General features: G+C 48.2%; 2 protein-coding genes across 2 annotated transcripts; one reads left to right on the top strand and one right to left on the bottom strand.

The window, feature by feature from the left end:
* The first annotated feature begins 73 nt into the window (after positions 1–73).
* Positions 74–6,013, top strand: PSMC3 (proteasome 26S subunit, ATPase 3). The gene is made up of 12 exons (XM_030035034.2): positions 74–421; positions 507–587; positions 2,129–2,254; positions 3,021–3,125; positions 3,220–3,282; positions 3,746–3,883; positions 4,010–4,153; positions 4,369–4,517; positions 4,991–5,087; positions 5,237–5,382; positions 5,590–5,671; positions 5,794–6,013. The coding sequence occupies exons 1-12, from the start codon at positions 89–91 to the stop codon at positions 5,902–5,904; spliced, it is 1,575 nt and encodes a 524-aa protein (XP_029890894.1). The 5' UTR covers positions 74–88; the 3' UTR covers positions 5,905–6,013.
* Positions 6,014–6,475: 462 nt separating this feature from the next.
* LOC115350090 (transmembrane protein 178B-like) lies at positions 6,476–19,237 on the bottom strand. Its single transcript, XM_030035301.2, has 4 exons — positions 18,732–19,237; positions 11,332–11,445; positions 9,937–10,074; positions 6,476–8,149 (listed from the first exon to the last, which is right to left on the bottom strand). The coding sequence occupies exons 1-4, from the start codon at positions 19,114–19,116 to the stop codon at positions 7,905–7,907; spliced, it is 882 nt and encodes a 293-aa protein (XP_029891161.1). The 5' UTR covers positions 19,117–19,237; the 3' UTR covers positions 6,476–7,904.
* Positions 19,238–21,074: the final 1,837 nt, after the last annotated feature.

The raw sequence follows: 21,074 nt of genomic DNA, 5'->3' as shown, positions 1-21,074 counted from the left end.
GGGTGGTGGTGGGGGGGGGGGTGGAATGGGGGGGGGGGGGGGGGGGCAGCAGCGCCCGGTGCCCGCTCCGCCCCTGCCCCGCACTAAGATGGCGGCCGGGCCATCACTCAGCAGATTTGGCCGGTGGCACGTGACCGGCGCGGCGCTTTCTTCCCCTCGCTACCGCCCGCCGGCAGATTCGGCGGATCCGTCGGGCCGCGCTGTCCGGGGGGAGCGGAGGGGTCCGCGGCGGGACAACGAGGAAGAAAAGAGGGGTCGCGGAGCTCCCCCCCCCCCCCCCCCGCCCCGAGCAGCCTCGTCCCGTTGCCTCCCGCCTTGTTCCCGGGGCGAGGAGGGTGGAATCTGCCGCCCGGAATCCGCCGCCTTGTGCGCTGGCCGGCTGGCTGGGGGAAAGATGGCGTCGGTGTGGGATGAGTCCGAGGTGAGGGGCCGGGGGCGCGGCGGCGGGAGCCGGGGTGAGGCGGGGGTCGGGCCGAGGGGGTGACGCTGCCGTTGTGCCCCCGCAGGACGGCGTCGGCGAGGAGGTCCTGAAGATGTCCACGGAGGAGATCGTGCAGCGCACGCGTCTCCTCGACAGCGAGATCAAGGTAGCGGCCGGGGAGCGGGGCCGGGGCCGGGCCGTCTGCCTGCGGCGGGGCCGCCCCTCGGGAGCCCTGGGCTGGCGGTGCTCGGGGCGGGGCGGGCTTAGCCCAGCCGTGGGGGCAGAGACGAGGGCGGTGAAAAATAAGATGCGGTTAACTAGGCGGGGAGCGGTGGGTTGAGGAGTAGAGTTAAGCCTCGAAGGTAGGGAAAGAAGTGCTGGAAGAGCAAGGACCCGAGGAAGCTGAGGGGACGGTTGTTCTGCAGAGCCTCGGATGTTTTAGGTAAAGGTACGTAAGTCCTCCCAGCTCTCGTAGGCACAGGGGAGGGAAAAGCCCGTTCCGTGGCCTGGGTCAGGTAGGATCATCGAGTGACTCAGGTTGGAAGGGGCTTGAGAAGATCTCTAGTGCAGTCTCCTGCTCAAAGCAGGGTCGGCCGTAACCCCAGCTGCTCAGGGCTTTATCCGGTTGGATTCTGAAGGCCTCTAAAGACAGAGATCGCACCACTTCTCTGGGCGTTCTGTGCCACTGCTTGGCTGTCCTCGTGAGGATAAAGATTCCCTTTACACACAGGCTGAACCTCTTTTGTTTCAGTCTTTGTGGTCTCATCCGCCCACCGTGCGCTGCTGTGAAGTGTCCGGTTCTGTCGACTTGATACCTTCCCCAGTAGTTCTCCGGCTGAACAAGCCCACGTCCCTCAGCTGCTTCTCACAGCGCCCATGCTCCAGCCCCCTGGCCGTCTTGGCAGCCCTGTGCTGAACTCAGTCCGGTTTATCAATGTCTTTGCTGTATGGGGGAGCCCAAAATGGGACAGACTGCTCCAGATAGGGTCTAACTAGTGTTGACTAAAGGGGGCTGATCACTTTACTCCATCTACTGGCTACACTCCTGTTAGTACAGCCCTTGCTGTCGGGGCACGTTGCTGGCTGCTGCTGACTTTACTGTCCATGGAGACCCCCAGGTCCCTTTCTGCAGAGCTGGTCCCCAACCAGCCAGTCGCCAGCCTGTGTCACTGCAAGGCGCTCTTCCTTCCCAGGTGCGGGGCTTTGTGTTTCTCCTTGAATTGTGTGCTGGAACACAATTCTTCTCTAAACCCAGCAAAATATAACTTTAAAACAGGTGAGTGTATATGGATGCATGTAGATATGCGCACGTGTGTGTATATCGAGGTACCTATGTATCTGTATATATTAAAAAATAAAAAGCAAAACACAGTTACCTTATCTAGGTCACATCCTTATCTAGGTCATATTGCAACCCTGTAAGCTGATGCATTGATTAGGCTAAGGTTATCCAGTGACACTGCGAAGAAATTACTTAGCCATATTGATTAGTTGGAGACCAGAATGGACTGCGTAGCCTTGATTCCTAACCTGTTTTGGCTAACTTTCTGGCTTTTCCTCCTTTTGTATTACGTTTCCCTTTATACCCACTGTTTCCTCAGACTTAAGTTTTGATAACTGGTTTGCTTTTGGAATAATGTATGAATTTTATCTTGCCTCAGTCTTCTGATATTATTCCCATCTCTTTCTTCTGCGTACTGATTCCAGATCATGAAGAGCGAAGTACTGAGAGTGACCCATGAGCTTCAGGCCATGAAAGACAAGATCAAAGAGAACAGCGAGAAGATCAAAGTGAACAAAACCCTGCCATATCTTGTCTCCAACGTTATCGAGGTCAGAGCGGTGCGCTCTTCTGCAGCAATGTGAGAAGTGTGTGTAATGTATATCAGGAAGGAGAAGGGCCGGGGAACGCATCGGTAATTTGAGACGTGGTATATTCTCAAACTACTGGTGCTCCTAGAGCCAGGACTTCCAGGTTTTTCTGTTGGTTTTATTTGTGACCTGGAAGCGCAAGTCACTTTCCTGCTTCTTGTCTGGGTCATTCCTTAGGTGTTGGCTACTCTTCATCTGTACATAACATAGCCATCGGAGCATGCACGCAGCCTCGCTTAGTCTAGACTTGGGTATGTGAGATTTGGTATGTGCTTTCTGAAACTTGTGACACAGCAAATGGAAAGCAGTGGCTCTGTTATTACATCACATTCTTTCTGTAAGTCAGTAGTTTTGCTGATAGGCCAAAAAAAATGCTGATAGTTTCCTGTTTTTAAAAAGAGGGGATTGGTTTGTACTAGTGTTTTAAAACTTAATGAATTTAAGGTTTAATGTGAGCTGCTGTAATGGGAGGAGAAATCAACGCTATTAGCGACTGCTTTGTTCTGAACTTTATAGTGTCTTCCTATGTGCTGTCGTGTGCTGCTTCATGAGGAAAGGAAGAAATTAATTTTTAGAGGAGGGCTTTAACGCTTTCAGGTTTCTACTGCTGATGATGGATGATGGGAAGTTTTATTTCTCCTACTGCATGTAATTTAGAAGTGTTAATCCTGGGGTCATCCTGCTAGCCTGGTTACATTGTCATGAAATCTCTCTCTCTGGTTTTCAGCTGCTGGATGTTGACCCCAATGACCAGGAGGAGGATGGAGCAAACATTGACCTGGATTCCCAGAGAAAGGGCAAGTGTGCTGTGATCAAGACCTCTACGCGCCAGGTAAGACCCACGTGCCCAGCTAGGGGTGAGGAGTGCTGAAAAGGACCTTCTCCTAGTATGGCTGGTTTTGCTTACTTTGATTTCTTTCCTACAGACGTATTTCCTGCCTGTTATTGGGTTGGTTGATGCCGAGAAGTTGAAGCCTGGAGACCTAGTGGTGAGTGGTGCTGTTGTGACTGTTGGATGTGATGTTGGCCAGAAAATTGCATACATCTTGCCCTTTATAAAGGAGAAAAATATTTCCAGATTTCCCCAAGACCATTTCTGTACTAAAATTTTAACAAAAAGATATTATGGGTTCAGTCATGTTTGTAGTACAGAAAAGTAGTTTAGGGGGGTGTGTTCTTTATACATAAATTAGGTGCTGAAAATTTAGATATCACCCAGTAAGCTTTCTAAACCCAATCTTTTGTATCGTAAGTAAGTTGGACCCCTCTTTTTCAGAATGTGCTAGGTTAGCTATGGCGTTGTCCACTGTGCCAAGCTGTGGTGATTTGATGAGTGCCAATGTCAAAGCTGGTTATTCCTGCATCCTTGAGATCTAGTGAATCATCTGTGATTGTGTGTTTATTAATTGCTATCTGAAGGGCCTGTTAAAAGCAAAGGACTTGTGTCTACAGGGGGTGAACAAAGACTCTTACTTGATCCTGGAGACTCTACCTACTGAATATGATTCACGGGTGAAAGCCATGGAGGTGGATGAGAGACCCACAGAGCAGTACAGTGACATCGGGGGGCTGGATAAACAAATCCAAGAGGTGATACTTTATGTTTACTTTCTGGTGTGACTGAGGACAACAGTGTTTGAACTTCAGCTCAAAGCAGGCAGCCTGGATCTATGGAGGAGAAGGGGTTTATGTATTAATCTTTTTCTTTTGCTGTAGCTTGTGGAGGCCATTGTCCTGCCAATGAATCATAAGGAGAAATTTGAAAACTTGGGTATACAGCCGCCCAAAGGAGTCCTTATGTACGGGCCTCCAGGAACAGGGAAGACGCTTTTAGCTCGAGCATGTGCTGCCCAGACCAAGGTAAAAGGAACCTTTGAAAGCATGTGCTGCTGTAGAACAGTATGTGAAAAAGAACACCTCTGAGGGGAGAGGGGTCATACATACAAATTCGTGTTACAAAGGCTGGGATTTTCTTGTCTGCTTGCTTGGTTGGTTGTTTTAGTTACGGGCTTCTTGTAGTACCCAGAACTGACCCTATTGAGAAACGAGGCATAGAATTCTCTTTCATTTCCCAGGCTACGTTCCTGAAGCTTGCGGGTCCACAACTTGTGCAGATGTTCATTGGTGATGGAGCTAAGCTGGTACGTGATGCTTTCGCTCTAGCCAAGGAAAAAGCCCCTTCCATCATCTTTATTGACGAACTGGATGCCATTGGCACTAAAAGGTGAGGTGTGGGCCATGTTGTAAAGCTCTCGGGAGCTGCCTAGCAGCCTCCTCTGCCTGTGCATGTGAGGGAAGCCTAGCTTAAAGCGTGGCCTATTCAGAAACAGAGCATAAAGCCAACCACAGATAGATAGCAGTTGCCACAATCTTTGGGCTCATGAGCGAAGTTCATGAGACTTGGGATCTATCTGACAGTCTCCTGCTGTATAAAACTGTTTTCTGATAACCCTCCTTTACTACTTGGGCCTTTAGCCCCATTCAGCTGTAAGGACATAATTAGACTTAGCTGCTGCTGACGGTTATTCTAGTCATGGTCCTCATCAAGGTAGGTCTTCCTGTAATTTCAAGCAGGAGGTTGGAAGACCTTGGCCAAGGAGTGTGAGCTGCAGTCATTCTGTCTTTTTATGTGATTAAAAACATAGGGCCAGGGTGGTCAGGTTCACGCTGACAGTTTTACCCTTGTTTCCTCCTCAGGTTTGACAGTGAGAAGGCTGGTGATCGGGAGGTGCAGAGGACCATGCTGGAGCTGCTTAATCAACTTGACGGTTTCCAGCCCAACACACAAGTCAAGGTTGGGATCTAGCAGAGTGTGCTACTTGAGGTCCAGGGTGCTGTAGCAGGGGATGGAAAACAATGCCCAGGGAAGAAGCTTGGTGGAGCCTTGGGGAGGAGAGGCCTGTCCTCCAGGTGCCTCAGACTGATGACCCTACTTCTACTTAGGTGATCGCTGCAACCAACCGGGTTGATATCTTGGACCCAGCTTTGCTCCGCTCTGGACGATTAGATCGCAAGATTGAGTTCCCGATGCCTAATGAAGAGGCCAGAGCCAGAATTATGCAGATCCATTCACGCAAAATGAACGTCAGGTATGGCAGACGCATTGCCTTCTGGGGCTATTTTTGTCACTCGTGATGGTACCTCAGGGCTGTGGAGTGGTAGGTGCTGGTGCTCTCTCTCTCTCTTTTGTTGAGAGCTCCCTGGTGGGTTTTAAGGAAGCTCCATACCTTGCTTTTCCTATTATTTGGTACATGTTCTCAGACTTTTTTTTCCCCCTCCCCTGCTGCTCATGTCAGCCCTGATGTGAACTATGAGGAACTGGCTCGCTGCACAGACGATTTCAATGGAGCCCAGTGCAAGGCTGTGTGTGTTGAAGCGGTAAGTATTCCTCTACAGCAGCCAGCGCTGATCAGAGGGAACTGTGAAAGCTAGCATGGCATAATTACTTTGAACTGATGTGATGCTCACATGCCCTCTCTAAATACTGTCTCGTTGGGCAGGGGATGATTGCCCTTCGCCGTGGAGCTACAGAGCTCACCCACGAGGACTACATGGAAGGAATCCTGGAGGTTCAAGCAAAGAAAAAAGCCAATCTGCAGTACTATGCCTGATCTCTGCCCAGTCAAGGTTGTGGCCTTGGCAGAGGGCAGGACTAGACCGGACTGTACCACTTACTTTCTGTCTGGAAAAAATAAAGCATTTTTTCCCTCTAAAAACAAATCCTTGATGTGTTGGGGCTGTCGCCCTTGCTCAGTGGTTCTACATCTGCAAAAGGGAAGGTGAGAACCTCCTGTCCACGGTGCCCAGCATGCTGCCTTTGGAGCCTCCTCTTGCTAGAACTGGATTAAATCCTGCTCTGCTGCTTCTGGATGAGGACCAACAGGTTATACCGCAGTAAGTGTACTTTGAAATTGATGAACTGCAGCTCAGACAGCATCCCCTGTTTTTACCTGTGCAGCCAGTGAACAGACCATACGGCTTTATTAGAGTCTTTGAAACTTCTGAACTAACACTCATTTTGCAAGGGAGACGTGAACACGATTCACACATGGATGATGTTTTTAACTTTGTCATTTAAACTTAATTCTGGAAGCTTTAACACCATTGGTGAATGCGTATATGAGCCCTCTGATGAATCAGTCCGGTAATTAATCAGAAAGAATTCAAGGTTTCATCCACTGAGCAAGTCTTTCAGTACTTTTAATGCCAGTTGAGAATTACAACTTCCATTTAAAAATTACACTTTTCATAAATACACTGACTTTAGCATTAAGTATCTTACATGCCACTGTATTGTATTTTAAATACAATGTAAACATCTCCAAATGCTGGCCATCTCATCTTTACCTGTGCAGTTTTTGGACGCTTGGGAGAGGGGCAAGGATGTGAGGGAAGAAAGAATAGATGAATGAAAGAAAAATGCACCCCAAAGTACTTTGGCTGATGTTCCTGAGTTAGCCCTAGTACTTGCACTGGTTCCAAGGTCCTTGCCGCTCTTTTTTGGAGAGGGAGCTTGTTCCAGCGGAGCGTGCGTGTTCTTGACACGCTGTGCTCGGGGGCATTTGACATTAGAAAGGAAGGGGTGAGTGGTGAAGTGAGCAGAAGCCACGCGTTCCTGAGGAAAATACATTGCGGTTCCTTTGGACATTACTATTAGAGGGGGCTGTACATCTTCTGCTATTTTAGCAGTACTGGTATTTGAGCTTGGGGAGAATTACTCATCTCCTTTCACAGAACAGGAGTTGCACCCACAAGTTAGTTAGGGGGTGAAAGTTGATCCCAGCAGCTCAAACTATGACATACTTTCAGAAATATACCCTGGCCTCTAGTGGAATAGTTACAAGCTGCACGTTGCATACATCTCCCCACTAAAACAAGGGTATGTTAGTTAGCCAAATGAGTAACCTTACCTGTGTAAGAAGCTGAGGAAAACTTTCCCCTCCTTTCCTAAAGCCAGTAAGAGTTTTGTTTTAGAGTCTTGCTGCTCAGTTACAGCTGGCTCCTTTTGGAAACAGCTTTAGTAGTAAGTAAATAGCTGATGCCACAGCATGGAATAGCACGGATTTCTGATTTAAATGAATTAATACTAAGAGTGGGCTAATTCTTTGGCCTAAACCTCAGCTTAAATCAAGGTTCTTTTGGGAAATGATGGCCTGAGCCAACACTAGACACACCTGTTGCAAAAGTGTTCAAGCCAACTTCATGTAGCTCCTTGCCCTAATTTGGGTCTGAATTACACAGACCTGCAGCAATAGAGTTGGTGCGTAAACATCCCTTACAACTGGACAATAACAGGACCATGGAGGTACAGTTCAAAAAACAGCACAAAAAAAGACACAGCCTTGGACTTAATCCCTTGTAAACAGAAGAAAACCAAATCAAAAGAACTGTCCCCCTTAAACCATCAACGAGCAAATCGCCAATAATTCAAACCTGGAGTTACTTGCAATGTCTGTGTCTGTGACTGGAGGCTGTAGCAGCATCCCATGGGCTGGTCCTTCCACAGCTATGGCACTGCTCTCCACACGCTGACATGCCACCTCTTCCTGGTGTTAACCCGCAGCTCTGCCCAGGCTGCGCTTTCCAGAGTCTCTCCTCACTCCCTCCGAGGTCACACAGCCCCGTTTTCTTGTCTGGGTTTTTGTACGGACGCCCGAGAAGTGTTGAGTGATGGGGCCAATGTGCAGAGGAACCCAGCCAGCAGGGTGAGGCCCAGGCCTCCCCAGGCACAGAACATGGACCAGCCATAGCCATGACTGATGTCCTCTGGCAGCCCATAGACGTAGCGAGGATAGCGAGATAACTCAAAATTGATCCCAGCTACGCATGTGCAGAGTGAGATGATACAGCAGGTACCTGCAGGAGAAAAGCAAGAGCGTTCTACACTGCCCTCAGGTTAATTATGCTCTTTTTTCCCTACATATTTTCAAAGTCATGAACTTTCAAAATCAAGAATTACCTTTTTCTTTTTTGTCCTACCAGTTACTCTTCTTACAAGGGGGGGAGGGACAGGGGGTGGGGAAGGCAATATATGTAGGACTATGGGATACCTCACCTCACAAATGACCAATATTGCCTTAGCTCCCTCTGTTGCTATTTTGAACTCAGTCAATGATGTAGTTCATCATGCTTCAATTCCCCTGAGAAGTTCCAATGGCTAACGGCATCGCATTCCAAACAGTACTTGGGCAGTTTCTCCTATGGAAGGTAAATAGCTGAAGCCCAGGGCTGCAAAGTGCAGCACTGCTTAGTTTCTCCTAAGCCTGTCCAGACTCCGAACAGCTGTAGCCTAGGCCTATAGAAGGTGCCTAGGTTTTTGTTATCCACTAAACATTCACTAAGCACCTATACAGAGAAGCAAAAAAGCCAGAAATTTACAACGCAAGGCACTCCAGTATCTCTAATATACACTAGTACTCAAGGTTGAGATGATCATTTTATTCTCTCCAGCTCTGGATCTGTGTCTAAATACTAATGACAGCTCTTGCTGTTGACAGCATGCCTAGCACGGTTAAGTGCAGAAGCACTCAAAGGGGACCCAGTCTACCTGTTCCACTTATTATACTTTACTCTCTCACTGCTGTGTGATAAAGAAATGAAAATGTTCCCAAAGGAAACTGCAGTTAAGCAGTATGTAAGAGGACAGCACAAGCCTACCTTCCAGCCTTTCTAGCAGCATGCCATGCCAGCAGGGTGGTTTTCTGTGCAGCTCCCCAAAAACACTGCTTGAGAAGGCTCGCTTATGGCAAGGGAAGATTTCCTCCCCTCCCCCCCAAAAACTGGCACAAAACCAGTGTCACACCTATTTGTTTAATTAACTGATCTAGATGCTGTTATATCACCACATTCCTTGCTTGCAGCCATTATAGCTGCTGACACTGGGCCTCTAGGGTAGCAGCTCTGGCTTTTAAGTAGAGCCTCATTTTTCATACTTGAAAGTTGCCTATTTACCACTTGCAATTTAAGAGTCCCCATCCTTGGAGCATCTCAGCTCACCCTTTTGGTGCATTTGTCGCTACTATGCCCCTTTCAAATAAAGACAAAACACTGCCCGTTTTTGAGCTGAACAATCAAAGTTGAGAAAAAACCTTTGGCCATGCAGAAAGTCTGCTCCCAGCCAGGAGGAACAGATGTAACAAACACCCCTGGCAAGCACTGAGCTCATGTCCTTACCGCTGGGCCAATGTTCTCCAGGCTTGGCTGGGTTTGGACTTCGTTGTTACCCAAAGATGTGAGCATCTTTCAGCAGCAGAAAGGTGCTCTACATTGATTGTTTGTTTGTTTGTTTAGAGTCCCTAGAGAAAACTGAGCTGAGCTGTCTGACAGGAGCCACAGGCTCCACACACTTGGCGCAGCCAAGAGGGCTGTGCTCATTGTGCACGTGTTCCCTGTGGCTACACACCAGCTCTCCAGAGCAGAAGGCTCATGTATGTACAGCGGGGTCTACTCAGAAACATGCAAATACCCACGCAAGCAAGTCCTGCCCAGTGCTGGAGGCAGTAACTCTGTGCTGTGCTGATGGTTTGCTGCACTAAAGAACTGCTTTGTGTGTTTGCTGTGGGCTGACTTTACTTTTAAGAGCACCTCCCCAGCCAGCAATACTGACTGTGGTGACTTCAGGAGTAGAAGCGAAAGGCTCTCACCTCCCATTAGGAAGAGCAGCCCAGCCACGTACTGCATGAGCTCCTGCTGTTTGCAGCAGCCCAGCACACCAATGATCCACCCAAACAGGATGATGGAGACTGCCATGCCAATGAAGCCAGCTGTCATCCTCCGCAGATCTGAGGAAAGAGAAAGGAGAAAAGCAAGAAAGAAGACATTAAGATGGTGACACCTAGACAGGACAGCCAGGGGAGAGTCCAGACAGATTTAGATTTGCTGGTTCTAAAGTTTATACTTCATCCATGGCCTCCTCCTTCTGTAGCTTCTTTGAGGTAGATCGTTTGCCCATTACACTGAAACTAAAGGAATCCAGCTAACTTGACTCCCTTCTGCTGGGCACTGTACAACTAGAAAGCATTTCTGGCCTGATCAAGAGGAATACTGGCCAAATACTCCCCAACATGGGACAGAAGGGACACGTTATGAATTCAGCAATGATTTGTAAACATTAATACTGCAACGGCTTTTTTTTTTTTTTGGTGGTGGTGTGTTTCTTTGGGATGGAGTTTGTTGGGTGTCTGCTGAAAATAGAAATAAAAGAAATAAATGAAAGGGGACACTGAAGAGAAGTAAAGGACTAGCACATGGAAGGCAAGATAGTGCGAACTGAAAAGAGGAACAGTGGGAGGACAGAAGCAGACAGCAGATCAATACAGTATGATGGGAACAACTCCAGTAACAAGCTCTAAAAAAACGCTTCGGCACCAGTGATATGAACAGCACTTTGTCATCCATAATACAAGTGCTGTTCTTGTCTCCTACTAGTTCAGTCTCTAGCTGGATTTCCTCAGCACTGAGGTTCACATGACAGAACCTCATGACAGGGGCTAGGCAGAATTATGTGAGGCAATAGAACCAGAAAACAAACACAGAGAGAAGCCAGGAGCAGGAAAAAACTGATAAAATCATTCTCAGTGGCAGGCTACAGGTCAGTCATCTGTGTGGGAAGGACTTGGGCATCAGGCAGCTTGTGGGCTAGGAGCTGGTAACAGGAGGCTGCAAAGACAAACTGAGATGTTCCCTAAAAGGGCTGGTTGCCACGGAGCTGCACCAGGTCACTGGTGTGCACAGAGAAAAATGCAACAAGAGCTATACAGACTATACGGTGCTGCAGCACCTTTGCTGTAAGCCAGGTAGGAATTGCCTGCCCCCAGATCCAGAATATGATTTCACCTTGCGACATACAACACACATGCCTGTATTCCTGAATTCACCACTTAAGCCCCTCCAAATCTCATGTCCCCTTTCAATTATACTGTCAGCTGCTTGCCCTTCCTCACTAACAAGATGGCTAGCTTATTCAGAGCCCTCACTTGGCGTTGCATTAAGGCATTAAGTAATCCAAACAGTCTTATACGCTGCTTTAGGTTACTTACGGAGTGCATGCCACTCATCCTGCCTGATGGTGTTTGTGATGTTGATGGGTAAGTTGCGAGGCAGAGAGCTGGAGGTGTAGTGGTACTTCACAGCAGTGCAGCGCTGAATAACTCCTGTAAAAGAGACATCAGTGTGAAACGGCATGAAACTCCTATGCCTTGCATTTGCTGCTGAGTTGGCTGGCCCAGCAGAGCTCACACAGGGGAAGCCTTAGTTCAGTAACAGAGCAAACGTAAGCAAAAAAGAGCTGTTTACTGCAAAGGCTTTGGGGATCGGGAAGGGAGGGAGCCTTGCTACAAAAAAACACCAGCAAAGAGGGAGCACGGTGCTGACCCAGGCAGGCTTCAGGAAGGAGCAGCTGAAGACAAACAGTAACGACAGTCACCAAAAACAGCTCCAGAAGCTTCCTAGAGGAACTGGTACAATCTCTTTGGGATGGCTGAGGAGACAAGAACATGGCCAAGTACCAACAGGCCTGCTTTGTCTCTAAGAAGACAAGAGTTGAATCACTTTGAAAATTTTGAATGAATGCTGGGAAGTAAACTGCATGGGAGAAAAGTTTGAATTCACTCCAGTAGTCATTAGCTCTTTGCTTTACTTTCAATGAGCAATTGGACCCAAGTAGGCTTGTTTGTTTCTGTTATAGCTTAAAGTGTACCCCAGATGCAAATGTGAACCTACGTGCATGCTACTCTTGAAAGGGATTTTTAGTTTAGGAAACAACTAAACAATAAGAAACAATAACATTTAGAAGATTCTGGGGGTGGAGGGAGAGGAAGGTGCCTCGCCCTCCCTGTTATAAATAAAGCCAGGGCCAGGGCAGTGGGGTGGGGAGAATCAACTTGGATGGTGGGGTGGAAGAGAACAGCCAGAAAGGTAAAAGAGCTACATAGTACAAAAAGTTACCCCTTAAACAAGGGCTACAGGGTCATTACAGCTATTTAAATGCTGGGGCAGAAGAACCGTTCAGAAACAATCAGTTGGCCAGTGAGCTAATTAAGCTGGTGAACAATCACTAGCAGGGAGCTGCAGACTCAGTGATCAGCTTTGCAAAAGACACTCGAAAAACCAGAAGAAACGGGCTTTGTGCTGCTCCCGCAGCAATGGGAGGCATGATCTTGTTCTCTAACAACGTTCACTGGGACTGTACAGACCTGGTTCCTGCAAGGACCTGCAAAGAGGAAGCCCCCGCTTCACAAGATTAGGAGTTGCACACAAGAGGCCCAGCCAATTCCAGCCATCAGGCCAGGGAGGGAAAGGTGATCTGAATTCTCCCACATTAACAAAACGGTGACATTTGTTACCGAGTGGAACAAGCAGACATGTAAAGAACGTGCCCCAAAAGGGGAAACCCCAAAGCTAGACTTCCAAAAGGCCCTGAGCAGCAAAGCGTTTCAAGCTGGCCCCCATCCTCGGCTGTGCTTCCCACCACCCCCCTGCCCTGCCTCCCCCAACACGGCAGGGCGCTGGCACCCATACACCCATACCCGGAGTTGCTGCCCTTCACCTCCAGCCGCTCGCCCTCGCCCTGCGGAGCAGGGCACCCTCTTTGCGGCTGTTTCGGAACAAGTCTGTCGTGCTGCCTGAGCAAATGGATCAGCCAGACAACCCAGTAATGGAGGATGCCAGTTCATTTGCAAAAGCTCTGTAAACATCTGAACTAAGAACTTCGGCCATATACAGCACATCACAGTATCTAATTAAATTTCACCTATAACTGTTGACTGAATTCAATTTCAATATTGACATGATTTACATGTGTTGTGGAAAAATATGTCTATGGTACAAACTAATCAGATTTTAGACTTCAATGCACTGGATTCATTAAAAGTAAGATCTATGCACTTTTACATATTCCAATTATAAAAGTACTATATATGAAGCAGTATTTTATATGAGAGCAAGGATTACTACTTTTATAGCTCATTAAAGAAAAATCAAAGACTAGAGATGTACATTCCTTATGATCAAAGCTATGGACTCCTCAGCTAAAATGTCACTGAGAAAATCTTCATACTACTACAAGAGTTTACAAGTAGACTAAAAGTAAAAGCTCTCCACCTGGTTTAGCAGTTTTCAGGTTATTTAGAAGTTTTCAAGTATCAATTGAAAACTGATTATTTAGAAGTTCTTTTCTAAAAAACCTGGTTTATTAGAAGTTTTCAAATATCAATTCATTCTGCCTCTGGTTTAAAAACTTTACTCCTAATCCTTTCTTCCCCAGAATTCAAAGTGCTAATTTTATGTAGGTAGCACATAAAATTGTATTAAAACAGCAAGTTTGCAAAACAAAGCGCTCAGGAGATAGATAGAGAATTTGGGGGTTTATGCTCAGTGCTGACTTCTGATCCATGGGCTTGGTGACAGCCTTTGATTACACCATCACAAGCTGTTTTTCCAATCAGATTCCCATTTCTCTGAGAGCACAGGCTGGACCTGCTCTGGTGTGAGCCACTACAGGCAAAACAAGGGAGGCCTCTCTCTGTAGGTCTACTAGAAAAGCTCAAACAGGTAGGCAAGAGAGTCAGAGGATCAGGGAAGCACTGAGGGTGATCTCTACCCACTTTTTCCCAGAAAATCGTAACATGCACCCAGGCAATCCTCAGTAGCCAGGTTTTGCATCTGCAATCACTAGTTCATGCTTCCCGTTTTCCGAGTGAATCTCTAAGTCTAATTTTCAGTGATGCTATGCACTCAAATATAGCCAGGTACTCCACGGGGCTGCATTTAGAGTGATACAACACATTGCTCTCCAAGTACTCAAGAAAACAGGAGAAAAAAAAAAAAAAAGGTTTGCAGTCTCAAAGTTATTGTGAAGTCAAAGGCATTTCAAAGGTATTCCACTAAGTCCATTGTCCTAAGCCCTTATGTACCTTAAATCACAGTCTATAAAATAGGGACACCATCCTGCCCTCCATTTCAGGAACCTGCTAGCAAAGTGATTTTGCTTTTGTTTAATAACACACTCAGATAAGCACCATCAGAAAGCCTGCCAACATTAAAAACTTTGCCTTCAGGCAAGGGCTTGAATAGAATGGAGTCATGTGGTGAACAACAAGTGAGCAAGCATTGTCTTTTTTGGCACACAAGTTGAGAATACAGGACAGAAGGGGGCAGGTACTCATGTCATTAGCTTACCATAAAGCACACGTACAAGAAAAAGGTTATGCAGACAGCCTGATCCTTGCATTTCTTAGGGGCATTAAAAGAACACTATGAAAGTTGCATGTGCAATTTTCTTGATTAAAAAATAAACATAAAAAGCAATGAACTGCATCTCGCAGTGTCACATTGACACTTTCATGGCCAAGCTACACGCCTGTGCCTGCCCTCCCACAGCCAACATTGTTTCTCACACTTTGTCCTCAGTGTGGTTTTTTTTCTTTCCCCCTCAGCATTGCAAACTGCAGACAGGTTCCCCTCCCGTACCCTCTCACAACCCTTGGGACACTACATGTGAGTGTCCCTGGACAAGTCCTTTCTCCTGACCGAACACGAAGGCAGGAAAAGATCAGAGGACGCTGGCTAGAAAGAATTTCTGGACCTCCGGATACCGAGGCAGAGCACAGGCCCCTTGTCCCTGGGCTGCCAGGCACCTGGAAACCCAGACCCAGGCCTGCTGTGACACATTCAATTTGTAATCCTGGGCTCAGCACACCCCAACTTTCTCTCAGTTTAGTTTTCGTCTCTCTCCGACTTTGAAACATTCAGGTTTTCTTCTCTACTACACTGCCTATGTGCCAGCGTTATGAGGAGGAAATGCAGGGCTCCTCATTTTCAGTTCTGCTCCCTGGCCCAGTCCTATCTTAGAGCAGTTTGGTGCTTACACAGCTGGGAGACACCCTCTCCTTCTCACCACGAGCACGGCCAGGGAGCAGCCATGGGCAGTTAACAGTGAGCTACCACATGAGGTCTGGCCCTCCTCTCCCTCATGCCCCAGGACCAAGCGGCCACTGAAACTCCCTTGTCTATTCCCACCATTTCTGCCCGGGATTGTGGAGAGCATCACAGCTATGGGATCACTCTGTCCACATCGTCACCCAAAGGCCACTAGATCTGGTCGATCAACCTTCCTTTAAAACACCATGATAACTCTTACAGATCATATTGTCTGACAGATCACACTTATCAATAGCCATGACCAAACTGAGTTTGTTAAATATGTTACTATAATAGATGCTCTACAGACCTCACAATCATTCCTGTAACTCTTCCAATTTATCATCAGTTGGAAAGGATGGGAAGTACAGACACCAGGACTGAGCCGTTTTTCTCTCAAGGGCCTCATTACTGCCATAAACTGTTGTGTTCCTCTGCTTAAGCATCCAGTGGTTCTTCTCCCTTCCTCAGCCACATCATGGTACCAAGAAGTCATTTCTGCCCAGTATGTGTGAGACGTAGCAGTCCCACCCCAGAGTCTTTTCAGAGCAAGCTTGAAAAGCAATAAAATCCCCAGTTTATGAACAGCAATAGAACTTTTCTAATTCCTTCAATTTACTGGTGTTAAAATGCATGTTGTTCAAATGAACCCAGCAAGTTATCCAAAGCAGCCTATAAGAATGGATCTTTCCTAATTAATCATTTTCTACTGTCACCACTTTGTAAACAACATTTTTTTTGTATTAATGGAGAAGACCACTAAACAGCATATAATAAATCCCTGCAGGACCTCACTACTTAAGAAGACTCCGTGCAAAAGGTTTTTGTTGCAGCATCAGTTACCCAGTGTATAATCCACACAGGACATGCTACAAGATGATGTATAGTGCTCAAGTTCTTACACTCAGAGAGTCCCTCCCTACACACACAGATCCTCTTTGTTTCCCCACCAAGCGTTTCAGTTCTTTGGCTGCTATCTTTTACTGGTTGCTAATCTCCATTTTCCCCATTTGCTTTGTACATTATTTCTTCTTTTGCCTTCTTAATTGTATTTTTGAAATGAAACTATCTATTTTTTTTCACAGTTCCAAAACAGTGATTTTGCATTTTAAGAAAAATCCCACACATCATTCCACTCTTACATTTAAATATTTCCCACCTCTCCGTTTTGCACTACATTTTTGAGGCCTGCTTTTTCCTTTTAAATATATAAAGTGAATATCTTTTACATTTTTTTAAAACTATGTATTTTAGATATATAAATGTATGCATGCATCATCAGCTAAAATGCTCGAGTATGAAAGTTTCCACAGAACTGCTTTGTATTAATAGCAGTAGATAAATACAGGACTAGGAATCCATGGAACTATCTAAATGGATAAGGGTACTTATGGCCTTAGTCATTTTTTCAGAATTCAAGAGAGACCCAGAAAGGAAAGAAACCTTATTCCAGAGCTACTAGAAAAATGGAGAGTATAAACCCAAACCAAAATTACCACAGGACTGTCAACAAAAAAAAAATTAAAAATTTACTCCTCTGTCACTAAAAGCCTATAAAAAAATCTCTAGTTTAAGCAATATTAGGAATAAAAGAAGGCATCACACATCACCAAAGAGCTAGCTGAAAACTTACTGCAAATTGAGGAGAAGGTAGGACTTTCAGAGGTGCACAGTAGTGATCTTCAGCTCACACTAGGAAAAAAACGCCTGTTTTTTTCTTTTTGGAAGCCCCAGATCTAGTATCCTGCCTGAGATAACAGCTCAGCCACTGCCACACCTGACCGCTGGCCGGAAAAGGCTGCTTAATCACAGTTGTCAGAGAAAAGATAGACACAGCAGGAACACAGAAAGGCTGCTAGTAAAGCAGGTCAGGGGAAGGGATAAGAAGAGAGTCATACCTATTTAAAGACCTGACTCTACAAGAACTATTATTAATAATTTTCCTCTATAAGATAACACATAAATCTTTACAGTAGCAACTGCAGACCTAATAGGCAAAGAATATGAGGGAAGCAAGGCTTGTAGGGAAAGGCAAGGTCTTTTATTAGAACAGCTGAAAAAAAAAAGGAAGTAGAAGGAAAACCTTTGGGATTTAGAGTCCCTCCAGTTTTACACATCAGACCCTGAGGAAGATCATCACCACCCTGTAATGCCCTTGTGCATGCAGAATGCAGACTCCAGCCTCTCTGTCTGACCATGGTAGTGTTGGGAAAATACCTCAGAAACAGAAGTATTGAGGACCAAACTACTATCCTTTCCATCCCTTCCCCCAACCTTTGCTAATCTCAATGGGAGCTGAAAGCATTTGGCTTGATGTGAAGCAAAAAAAACAGATAAATATTTTACATGACAGGCACAATTAATAGAAAGAAATTAATGAGCTGCCTTTTAGTGAAATGAGATCAACATGGAAATAAAAATGAAAATGCATAAAATGGATCCTAGGAGATTAAATAGAGAAAGAAGCTAATCACACAGCACTAGAGTTTCTAAAAGTAAGAGTCACTGCTGTGCATTGGAAAGGAAGGACAAAGACGGGCTGAGCTTCACAGTGCCAGTCTATCCGTCCTCTGCTGTGCAGGACTGGCGTCACAGTTGGAAGTCACGCTGAAGAACTGCTCCCACTTTCTTAAGATAGCATTTCCATTTTGTGCCTCAGTGGAAGCTCTGCTCCCAACTCCTACTCTCCCTGTGCTAATACGTACCTGCTGGAACAATAAGTCCTGTTACTTATCATTAACCATACACGGCATTTCTTATCCTAAGCTTGTTTTATATGTAATTTATTTTGACTTAACGGGTCAGCCCACTACATTATTTGTACCATCCAGTCCAGGAATTTTATTCATACTTTGTGAACTGCTCGGCTTTGTACCGCGCGCCACAACAGCGGAAGATCCACAGCTTTCTCTCCCGTCACCCCTGGAGCCCTGAGTGATATCTGCCACCATGAAGGTGGCAATCCCCTGCAGCAACGAGAACTCCCCCATGCTAGAACAGGAACAACAGGTCCCTTTCCCCTCGCCGCAAACATCACGGAGCTATCGGCGATACGGTACATTTCTCAGCGCTCGAGAACAAGAAGGTGTCAGGGTCAGGAGAATGCCCACCCAGACCTCGCTCGAGTGTCAGCGTCAGGCCCCACGCTGGGCCACAGAAGGGGCTCTCCGAGGACGCGGTCCCACCCAGCACTGCAGCATTTTAAGCAGACAGGGCGGCGTACAACCCCCCGGGATGGGGTCAGGGCCACGCTCAACGCTTCCCGCACGCGAGGGACACCTGAAGCCACGGCGGCCGTGCGGGGCTGCATCCGCGCCTTCCCGCCGGCCTCTTCACGCCGCAGCAGCGGCAGCCGCGGCCCCGCCCGCAGACCCGGGGCGCCGGCCGGGCCGGGCCGCGCCGCGCCGGCAGCCGCGCTCAGCACCACGGACAGCGGCGGGACCCCGCCGCCTCCCCGCCGGGGCCGGGGCCGGGGCCGAGGCCGGGGCCGGGGCCGCCCCCCCCCCCGCCGCCGCCTCACCTTTCCGGATGAGCTCCTCGCTGTCCGGCTCGTAGCCCGCGCGGTGGCAGCGCCTCCAGAGCCCCGAGACGGTGGAGTTGAAGCGGCGGCCGCAGTGCGAGTCCAGAGCGGCGGCGGCGGCGGCTGCTGCCGGGGCGGGAGCCGGGGACCGCCCGGGCAGCAGGGCCCGCGGGGGCCGGGCGCGGAGCGGCAGGTGCGAGCTGGGCGCCGACATGGAACCGGGCGGATCGCTGCGCTTGTGGCCGAAGCCGCGGCAGCGCTCGCGGTGCCGCCGCGCGTCCGTCTCGTACCAGGAGTCGGTACCGATGGCCACGGCCAGGAGGGCGAGGGCGGCGGCGGCCAGGAGCAGCCCGGAGCCGCTCAGCGCCTGAGCCGCGGCCGCCATCTTACCGCGCCGGGGGCGGCAGGGGCGGGCGCTTCCCCTGCAGGCCCGGCTGGGGGCCTCCGCCCGCCGCGCCGCCCCCGGAAGAAAAACGGGGCCAGCGCCCCCCCTCCCCTGCCCTCCCCGGTCCAAGCTGGGTCCCGCACCGGTGCAGCTCCCCCCCCCCCCCCCCCCCCCCGCCCCACAGGCCCGGTCTCAAGGGGTTCCCGGGTGCCGCTCGCCGCCTCCCGCCACAGCGCCCGGTGAGGGGGACCCGGTCCGGGCTCCCGCGCCGCGGCACGAGGCCCCTCAGGGCCCGCGCGCGGGGCAACGGCCGCCCTAACGGCCGGCAACGGAACGGCCCCGGGCGGGGATGAGCGGCCCCCCCCCCCACCACCGTGTCCGCGGCCTCCTCTTGCCCGGTGGTCGCCCCTCCGACGACGCCGGGGCTGGCGGCGGCCCCCGAGGGCAGAAGGGCAGAGGTGAGGCCCGCTGACCAGCGAGAGGCCCCCGGGGCTCGAGCAGTTTTTCAAACGTGGGTGAAATACAAAACACCGCTTAGCAGCAGCGTGCGTTGGCGTTTCGATGACGGTTTCTCCTCAACCCTTCGTTATCAGTTAATGGAAAATAAGGCCTGAAGAGCTGAAAAAAAAATGTCAATCTATTTTATGCAATGAGAAGCAGGCTAAATCCAAGCCATTAGTTAAATGCAACATTTCCAAGGGCACAAAATCCCTTCTGATCCTGCTTGTTCTATGGGACTCGTTCCTCCGGCTGCAGCACTACCAGTCCCCAAAGCCAGTTGTTAGGGCGTCGTCTTTTAATTCCGGCCTCCAGATAAAATGATATAGTAATACGGTAAGTCTAAATTACAAATTTACCGTCCAGTTTTAAAATCCTTAGTTGTGTTTGTTAAAAGTACTTTAAATTGTTTCCCAGGAGCAAACTGTTCAACTGCAGGACATTCAGAACCCACGTCGCTTCTTGCTCTCTTGGCCACACCGAGCGCAACCTGAACGCCCTCCCCAGCACTTCTCCCACAGCGGAGTACTACTACTCGCCCCAGAGCACTATGCGTGGTGGAAATGTGCAGCAACCACAGACAAAGTTTGTTTTAACCACATTTCAGCATGATCCTCTTCAGCAGTTTGCACTGGACAGATGGGATTACCATCCACGCAGCTGCACATTAGTGCCTTCAAGGCAGACAAATTGAAAGGGCTGCTGTCAAAAGAATTTTCTTACACATACCAGCTAAATTAAGTCTTCCACATCAAGAATGAAAAAGAATTTTCAAATACAATCACTGCTCTAGATAACATGGAAAAATCCTTCAATTATAACAGCTGTTTCCTGGAAAGATCCAAATATTCACATTTCCTAAATCTGCAATCCTATTATGTCACCCTACTCTCTACAGCAGTTCCTCAGGCTATAGTTTCAGAAAACAGGGGCTTTGGCAAGACCATCACCTTAGGAAGTTCCCATGTACAAGACTCCCTCGTATTGTTCTCCGCTCTCTGCTACTGCAATTGTGTCAGAGACACTCTCTGTGGAGCCTGTGAACCAGGCAGCTGATTAATCCATGTTATTTTTTATTACTTTTGAGAAGGACAAAGGGATGGGGGAGGGAGGCTCACAGCACAGCCAAAGAGTGCAGCATGGCAAAGCCAGGGAGAGATTCCAAAATGTAGATTGCTGGCAAAGTCCCCAGACCATAAAAATCATGCCCTTGATCACCCACCCGCCTTCATTTTCCTCCAGCTCTTGGGTTATGGTTTTCTTTCTTCTTAAAGAAGACTTCTGGTAAGAACCGAGAGCCACGTACTACCATTCAGTATTTATAGGCTGAAAATCTTTCAAATGAAAAGTGGGATAAGGCATGGTCTGAACCTGTGGTTTTGAAGGGTAGAGAAAATCCTTTTAGTAATTTCTGGGCAATTCCTACATACGTTTGATGAGCACACCTTTGTCCCACATGG

Source organism: Aquila chrysaetos, chromosome 2 (genome assembly GCF_900496995.4).
Source record: "Aquila chrysaetos chrysaetos chromosome 2, bAquChr1.4, whole genome shotgun sequence".
Taxonomy (NCBI): Eukaryota; Metazoa; Chordata; class Aves; order Accipitriformes; family Accipitridae; genus Aquila; species Aquila chrysaetos.
The sequence above is the reverse complement of the archived record's forward strand: the minus strand, read 5'-3'. Positions and strand labels throughout refer to the sequence as shown.